Source organism: Empidonax traillii, unplaced genomic scaffold (genome assembly GCF_003031625.1).
Source record: "Empidonax traillii isolate 1590-97213 ecotype Southwest subspecies unplaced genomic scaffold, ASM303162v1 scaffold17:size2698205, whole genome shotgun sequence".
Lineage (NCBI taxonomy): Eukaryota > Metazoa > Chordata > Aves > Passeriformes > Tyrannidae > Empidonax > Empidonax traillii.
The window spans coordinates 2,117,363-2,125,577 of NW_020955210.1; the positions used below are offsets into that span (position 1 = coordinate 2,117,363).

Sequence of the window (8,215 nt, forward strand, 5' to 3'; positions counted from 1 at the left end):
CTCTCGGGCTCGGTGGGACCGTCCTGAAAAGCTCCAGGCGGAAAGGAAGGGAAAGAGAAAGAAAAAGAAAGAAAGGCGAGAGGCAACGAGAGCGAGCGGGAGCCTCGGTTTCCCCACTGTACAAATAAACTTTAAAGAACTTGTGCACAAAACTTACCTTTGACTTGCAAGGAGCCATTTTTCATGTAGTACTGAGAACTTGTGGTTGGGATACTTCTGTCCCTAAACCTGACAATTTGAATGGCCAGGAGGCACACGTAGCCTGCAAAAGAGTCAAATGAAGTCCAGCGTCAGTGAGATTATATGTTATGTGGTATATAATGTTGGATGTCAACTCCCCAAAACCATAAAACTTACTTTAATGGCACCACGTGACTTTTTATAGCCAGTGAGCCTATCTGTCTGTGCTATGGATGATTTTACGATCTAATTCATAGACAAAACCCTATTCATTTGGCACCCAAATGTCATATAGCCGGAACTGGGGCTTATAAAGTTTACTGTTTTATAACTTTTAAGGGAAGGCATCAATGTAACCAGTCAGTAAATGTGCAAATCTTTAGTTGCTCTTAGAAGCTCAGAAGAGTTAACCATTCAAGCTCTGATGGGGTAAGTAACATTACGTTTATAGCAAACTAATTGTAGCAAAGAAAACCAAAAATCTTTAAAGGGTGAAGAGTGGGAATGTGGCTAGAGAGGGTTACTAATAGACGCAGAGGGCTCAGACGGGGCTATCCTGCAAATATACTTAGTGAAACCACAGGAGAAATTCTAGAGCGATGCAAACACGCCTTGGCATTAGCAGTGTGTTTTAACAAAGCACATGTTTTTTGGTATGGGCTTTTTTTTTAACCATCAGCAAACAGCTAACAGTTGATTCACTCCCAAAGGGTGTTGATTGTGGTCCTGCGATGCAGCTTTCCACCTAGCGAGAAACCAGTAAGGAAGAACTTACGGTCAAACTTTCAATTAAAAATACTGATAGCGGACAATTGCAGCATCCACCATTTGCAACGTGCAGCAGGAGCCAGGTAAAATATTATTACAAACTCTGCACAGGCTATTTTTTTTTTTTTTTCCGGAGGCATATCTGGAAGCACAACTTGCTTTGCACAAACCAGGTCACGAAAACTTTACAATAGAAAGTTTATTTTTTTTGTTGTTGATTTCCAGTCAGATTTTTTTTAAAAACAAATAATAATAATAATAATAATTAAAAAAAAAAAAAGCTGATCACAGTTTGCTCAAACAGCCAGACTTTGACTATAATTGTAACTTTGTTCACAAAAAACATACATCACAGAAGCTGCGCTTAATAAGAGCCACTTCTAAGAGTTCGTGCAAAGAGTCATATACAAAGGCACAGCAAGGACATACTGCTTGGAATCACAGTTTTCGTCACAGATTCACTATTCACTACACGCAGGACAAATTCAGTTGATTTCATCATTTCACCTCTACGACAGCATTAATTACACAGGAATTATATAGGTAGTTTGAATAAAAATACTTTTAACAGCTTGGAGCTATACAAACATTAACACTTGACCACACATGCACAGTTAAGCAGGTTGAGTGCAACACATAACATTTGTACTAAACCGGGGGAGGGTTTCTTTCTCTCTCTCTCCTTTTTTTTTTTAACTTCTCATTTTTTCCATTTTGTTCTTTTTTGTTCAGTTTTGTTTTGTTTTAACAGTTACTTCAAGTAACACAGCTTGCTTCATATAAATAAGTTAAAACATCTATTATTTTTTTCAAGACAAAGCCATTCAAGACAAAGAAATGTACGATAAAAGCAGATCTACTTATACACGCGAGAGAATGGTAATAAACAGGCTCATGATTAAAAGATGAATAAGGGCGACAAGAACAGGGTTTCTTCACAGAAGTAACACAAGGAAGTTTTAGAAAGTCAACTTAGTACTGACATGAGACGACGCAGGGTCAGCTAATACTGCTCAGTACTTTTAATTGATCAAACGCTTAGGGACGGAATGCCCCTCCTGCAGCTGCCATGCTCATACTTTTCAGCTTATTATCCTTTTTCCATTTCATTCTCCTGTTTTGGAACCAGATCTTTATTTGTCTCTCTGAGAGGCAAAGAGCATGTGCTATTTCAATCCTTCTTCTGCGGGTCAGGTATCTATTGAAGTGAAATTCCTTTTCGAGCTCCAAGGTCTGATAGCGGGTGTAAGCAGTCCGAGCCCTTTTCCCTTCTGGTCCCCCTATGTTGTCTGGAAGAGAAAAGTACATGATTTAGATTCTCAGCAGCCACTCGGAACCTTCGTGTCTCATTGCAGCTACCAGCGACCAGGACCGTTATTCTCAGTCCTGCTTGTTTTGTTTCTGCTTTGGATAAACGCTCAACAAGTTTCCCCCTGCAGCCCCTCTTAGGAAAGGCTTGGGGGAGGGGGATTTGGTAGTCTCAGTAAGTTTTCGCTTGGATTTGTGGTTCGATTTTTTAGAATTCAATTATTTTCCTTTTTTTTTTTTTTTTTTTCCTTTCTCCCCCCCCGAAGGTTAATTCCCCCCATGCCTCCCCCAGATAAGCTGCTTTGGAAGATGTCTCTGCTGGTAGCTGGGTGTTCAGAGCTGGGAGAGCAAAGCTTTCAGCCCTTTCCCACGGCTGAGCCGGGGAAGGTTCTGGGAGGCAGTGAGCCCCCGGCCGCTCTCCCAGCAGCGAGGGCAGGGCAGGTACCCGAGGCTGAAAGTTACCTCACTTCCCCGCACCCCTCAAGCCCTCTCCCCCCGAGTTTGGGGAGACTCGCCCTTCCCCACCCCCCTCCCCCGGCTTCCCAGCATTGAAAACTGCCCTTCTCGCCCTCTCCTATTCTCTATTTAATATGTCTCAGCAAAATAAATGGGGTCAGCCGCGCTGTTCCCACTGGAAGATCCCCCATCCAGAGGAGAGCCGAGAGCAGCCTCTGCTCCCGATCCCCCTTCGGCAAGGCGCCTTCTGCTCCCCCGCCGGCGCTAGGAGCCAGGCAGGCTGTGTTTTGGGGGCCAGGCGATATTTTTCTCCTTTCGGGGAGACTCGCCCAGACAAGGGAGCGTGCTTCCCTGCAAGCAGAGTTGTGGTGTGCGCGGAGACTGCCCGCTCTCACGCCCTCCTCTCCCCCTCTCCCCGACCTTGCTCGGCGCAGCCACCCGGTTTACATTAAATCCTCCTTTTCCTCCAGAGAAATAAAGAAAGAACAGGGTATTTGCTTTACCATGACTTATGTGCAGTTTTCGCATCCAAGGGTAGATCTGGGGCTGTGAAGGCTGGGCTGTGCTTTGGTCGGTCGGGGCACTTGCCTGCTCGCTGCTTGCTGGAGTGTCTTCTTCAGTCCCAGACGAGGTGCCAACCCCGTCTCTGCTGATGTGCGTGTTGCTGCTGGAATTGGACGAAGTGCTGGTGGAGTTGGCGAGGGAGTTTTTCACCCCGTGGTGACTCTCGCTGACAGGCGAACCGGCCACGGCGGTGCAGGGCAGAGGGTCAGGGGGAGGCGAGTGGGAAGACGTCGCGGGCTGGTTGTACCTGGGCTCTGTCGAGGCAGAGGTGGTGTTGGCCGGGTAACTGCGGGGTCTCTCATTGGCACCAAAGTGGGTGGAAGCAGAGCGCCCGACGCTGAGGTCCATGCCATTGTAGCCGTATCCGTACCTGCCGGAGTGCATGCTGGCGGAGTCCCTGTATTGCTCGCTCACCGAGCTGTGATCTCCATAATTATGTAACTGGTAGTCCGGGCCATTTGGATAGCGACCGCAAAATGAGTTTACAAAATAAGAGCTCATTTGTTTTTTGATATGTGTGCTTGATTTGTGGCTCTTGGTCGTTTTGTGCGTCTATAGCACCCTTGCACAATTTATGATGAATTATGGAAATGACTGGGACATGTACTTGGTTCCCTCCTACGTAGGCACCCAAATATGGGGTACGGCTTCACATCACGTGCTTTTGTTGTCCAGTCGTAAATCCTGCCTGATGACCTCTAGAGGTAAACTCGTGCACTGGTGGGGGAGCTGGGAGGGCGCGGGCGGCCCGGGGCGCGCCTCCCGTGCGCGCCGCCGCCGCCGCCGCCCGCCCGTCCACCGGCCTCCAGCGCCACCCGCTGGCGGCGCGGGGGATGGCGGCGGCTCCGCGGGGTCGGCCCAGGGTGACGGCCCCCGACGGCGATGCGGAGCGGCGTGGAGAGGCGCGGAGAGGTGCGGAGCGAAGCGGGCCGGGCCGTCACCGCGCCCGGCGCCGCCGCTACCGCCAGTGGCACCAGCGACCGGCGGTGAGGCCGCGGGGCCGGCGGGGATCGCTCCTCCGACCCACCCGCCGGAGAGCTCGGAGTGGAGGGAGCTTTGTGCTTGCCTTCTTCTCCGTGCCAGGCTTATTTATTTACACCAGTTCACAAATCCTGTAGGATCCGTCCTCGGGAGCTCTCTACATATATAGATATATGTATAATTTCCCCTCCCCACTTACTCCCGTGCCAGAGCTTTAGAGAGGCAGCCGGGTCCTGCCGATGTGAAATGGCAGGTACCTATGAAAGATAAATATCGTGCAGCGTTTTTCCAGCTAGGGGGTCAAATTCCGGGCGGCTTTATGGCCGCCGTTATTTTATCGCCTCTCGAAAGGAAAATAACTCTCTAAATGGGGCGGTAGCCATTGTGCATTGGTATTCTTCAGATCTGGCTTTTTATATATTTAGAGCATTAGCCCAAACTGTGCTGCCTTCCAAACAAAAGAGCCTCGATGACTATACAAGTGCATTTGGACACAGTTTCACACGCATACTCATACATACACAATATAATATAGAGACATATAACGTATATATTAATCAATATTTTCGCTGAGCTTATTTTACTTATACAGAAGTGGAAGCATTTTATGGCAGGTATTTTTCTACAGAATATCAATTTATTTTTTCCACTGCTAAGAAATGAGAATGTGCGTTAAGATACCACAAAAGCAGAGGAAAATATCCCCGAGTTAATAAGACTTTTTCTTTAAATAAATAAGTAAGTAAGTAAGACAGAAAGATTAAAAAAAAAAAAAAAAAAAAAAAAAAAAAAAAAAAAAAAAAAAAAAAAAAAAAAAAAAAAAAAAAAAAAAAAAAAAAAAAAAAAAAAAAAAAAAAAAAAAAAAAAAAAAAAAAAAAAAAAAAAAAAAAAAAAAAAAAAAAAAAAAAAAAAAAAAAAAAAAAAAAAAAAGAAAGGAAAACCAGCTGGATCTAAGCCCACGAAGCCCCAAGAAATGTAGTCCATAATTCAAAGCCCCTTCAGTGTAGAGCTGAGCTCACTGAAACCTCAATGTAAGCTCAACGGGAACCACAGAAATTTTCCCTCTTTAAAACCTCTTCCCTCGCTTCCCCTGAAGTTTACCGCTGAGTTTTTGCTTTAATACTGGTAGTGCAGATTAAGCAGTTTAGGGGCATTTTAAAAAATCTCTCTGCAATTCATCTTCACTTTAACTTCAGATTTATATACAGGGATTTGTACAACGATTTTTTTAAAGGACATTTCTTCCTTTTGCTATTTAAATATCTTATACATAATTAGAACTTTTTTTCCCCCTGCAGATCATAAACTCCCAAACACAGCATAACGAGATAGCCCAACTTAGCGGGAGCTAGCAAAACCATAAACCCGATATTTTCTAAAATCTCCTGTCTTTCTACAGTAAGAACATTTCTAATAATAATAATAAAAAAATCCCTTATCTTTCTTCACACAAGCACACCAGGGACAGTCACCCACACATAGATGCTCACCTCAAATATTTAAAATTCTGGGCCAATTCTCTAATACTTTAGGCAACGCCATATATGCTTTGGAAAGGTGATTATATACATACATGCCTGTAGCTCAAAAGCTAAGACTTCCACATATATTAAAGTAAGTCGCAGATGATTGCAAATGTACATCTCTTAAACAAGCCTTTTGGGGATTAATAGACTGTGACAAAACTATAGGATTTCAGTAGCAGAAGGAACACAAGGTAAATAATAATAATAGTAGTAAGCGCTAAGGAAAGGCCTGGTAGCATTTATTAAACGTGGTTCTACTCCCCTGACTTTTCCTCTGTTTCTTCGCTGCTTGGCTGTGTGGAATTTATGAATTTGTTTTCCTTTTTCCATTTCATCCGCCTGTTTTGAAACCATATTTTAATCTGGCGTTCAGTAAGGCAGAGAGCGTTTGCAATCTCAATACGTCGTCTTCGGGTTAAGTATCTGTTAAAATGAAATTCCTTCTCTAACTCTAGCGTTTGGTATCTGGTGTAAGTTTGCCTCCCTCGTCTCCCATGTGTTCCATATACTGTACCTGTAGAAGTAAAGACAAAACGATCGCATTGGACAGGGCCCAGTGATTTCAGACCAGAAAGAACGGTTAGTATATTCTGCCTCCTTTTGCAGGCACAATGACGGGGAGGGGGGCGAAGCTGCTCTGGTTTCCTGGAGGCTTTTTTTTTTTTTTTTCCCCTCTTTTCCTTTTCTCCTGCCTGCCTGTTTGTAAATGCGGATGTGCAGTGTGCTTACGGTGGTGGGGTATGTGGGATACAAAGAGGCTTTAGGGTAGACCTAGGGGAAGCGCAGTAGGTAACACCCGTGCGAATCGCTGAGCAGCGTCTGCTCCCTGCGCGTTGGCAGCCTGTGCGCGCACACACACACAGGCTCACGCACACGTGTGCTGCCCGGGAAGCCTCATGTGTCTGTGCGTGCGTGTGTGTGTGTGTGCACGCACATGCGGGTGTGTCGAAACAAACACGCAGCCATTGCCACGGCTGTGACTACAGAGTGTCTCTAATTAAAGTATGATTATAGACATCAGCTAAAGATCATAGAAGAGCGTTTTGCCATTTGCTCTAGAATTTATGGCTCTCGAATGCAAAGCAGCATCAGAACGGTCTTGCTAAAAGTTTAACTTTTCAAAAAAAGAAATGTTATCTCCCCTTCAGCAAACGTAAACTCGGGAGGATGGGAGAAGAGGGGAGTCGTTAGCAAACACTGGAAGTAAACGTCTTCATATGGGATTATAAAAAATACATACCACTCCAATATAACAGTCCCAGAGCACCCCCAGCCCCCAGCACCATTCCTGTACACAATCGTTCAATTATGTGAACTTTACTCTTAAAGTCAGAAAAAAAAATTCTCAATGCCATAGAAGTGCGCCCACGGCCCCAGAAACGTGCTCTCAATATCCAGTACTCACAGGCTAATGAGCTGGGGGAGGGGGGCGAGGAGGAATGTGCCACAAATGCATTGGATCCTCAGTACAGAGGGCATACTCCCTGCACCTCTCTCTGACAATGAAGCAGCAGAGCAGAGGCTTTGGGATGGCTTTAAGAGAGTGGAAAAACTGCTCTGGTTTTTATCTCCTTTTCTTTTTTATTTCTTTTTTTTTTTTTTTCCCTACTTCTAAGGATTCCCCGGTAAATTTCTCAAGTGAATCTACAAACTGGGATCTCAGCCACCGTTCCGAGGGTGCCAACGTGCCAGGTCTAAAATAACCAGAGAAGGTTTCATGTTACATATTGCCCTGCAGGAACCGTGTTTCTCCAGCAGTCTGGACTTTATCTAAGAACAAACAAATAAAATAAAGGGGGGGGGGGGGAAGAAAAAAAAATAAAAGAAACTTTTCCTTTCCCTCCCCCCCGCCCCCCCCCCTCCCCGCCCTTGATTGCATCGAGATGCCTTACCAGCACAAGAGTTCATCCGCTGCATCCAGGGGTAAACAGGGCTCGTGTACTTCCGGTCGGTACCTTCGTCATTTATAATTTTGGCTTGGCCGCCGCTGGATTTGTACTGTTGATCGGGAGAAAAGTGCAGGTAGTCCCCAGGCCCTCTCTGTTTGCCACTGCCGGAGGGAGAGGCGCTACTAATGTCCTTGTCCGAATAAAAACAAGAGGCTCCGTACTCATAGGAAGCCCGATTGCAAGCAATGACGGTATTGGACTGTTGGTAGAAACAGGGTGAGGTGTAAGTCTTGTCCTGCAGGCGGCTTGCCCCGTACGAAGCCGGAAAATGCCTGAGAGCATCATAGCCCGCCGGGTACAGGGGGATCTGGCCAAGGAAGGAGTCCTGGCCGCCGGGCAGGCTCCCCGGGAAAGTGGGATTCACGAAATAGGAACTCATTTGCTCTCCCCCTCTCTCGGCCCGTGATTTGTTGTGTATTAGTACATCTGGCGATAACTATTAGGAGTCATCGAAGTGGTTTGTTTCTGGATGGCCGAGCGCCA

The 8,215-nt window shown here is 45.8% G+C and overlaps 2 protein-coding genes across 3 annotated transcripts; both read right to left on the minus strand.

Moving 5' to 3' along the window:
* Positions 1-1,081: 1,081 nt before the first annotated feature.
* Positions 1,082-3,923, minus strand: HOXA5 (homeobox A5). The gene is made up of 2 exons (XM_027896428.1): positions 3,216-3,923; positions 1,082-2,237 (listed from the first exon to the last, which is right to left on the minus strand). The coding sequence occupies exons 1-2, from the start codon at positions 3,775-3,777 to the stop codon at positions 1,987-1,989; spliced, it is 813 nt and encodes a 270-aa protein (XP_027752229.1). The 5' UTR covers positions 3,778-3,923; the 3' UTR covers positions 1,082-1,986.
* A 1,267-nt stretch (positions 3,924-5,190) lies between these two features.
* HOXA6 (homeobox A6) lies at positions 5,191-8,215 on the minus strand. 2 transcript variants are annotated; one of them, XM_027896441.1, is made up of 2 exons: positions 7,676-8,215; positions 5,191-6,297 (listed from the first exon to the last, which is right to left on the minus strand). In XM_027896441.1, exons 1-2 carry the CDS (start codon positions 8,109-8,111, stop codon positions 6,038-6,040), a joined length of 696 nt encoding a protein of 231 aa, XP_027752242.1. In that variant the 5' UTR covers positions 8,112-8,215; the 3' UTR covers positions 5,191-6,037. The 2 variants fall into 2 exon arrangements, with proteins under 2 accessions (XP_027752242.1, XP_027752249.1); XM_027896448.1 differs by lacking the exon at positions 5,191-6,297 and adding an exon at positions 7,100-7,553.

Bases quoted from the DNA above. Each gene is read 5' to 3' on its own strand.
- HOXA5 (XM_027896428.1), bottom strand. From the start codon at position 3,777: ATGAGCTCTTATTTTGTAAACTCATTTTGCGGTCGCTATCCAAATGGC. The intron at 2,238-3,215 runs GTAAAGCAAATA...TTTCTCTTCCAG, and splicing joins AAAACTGCACATAAGTCATG to ACAACATAGGGGGACCAGAA.
- HOXA6 (XM_027896441.1), bottom strand. From the start codon at position 8,111: ATGAGTTCCTATTTCGTGAATCCCACTTTCCCGGGGAGCCTGCCCGGC. The intron at 6,298-7,675 runs GTAAGGCATCTC...TTACTTCTACAG, and splicing joins GCGGATGAACTCTTGTGCTG to GTACAGTATATGGAACACAT.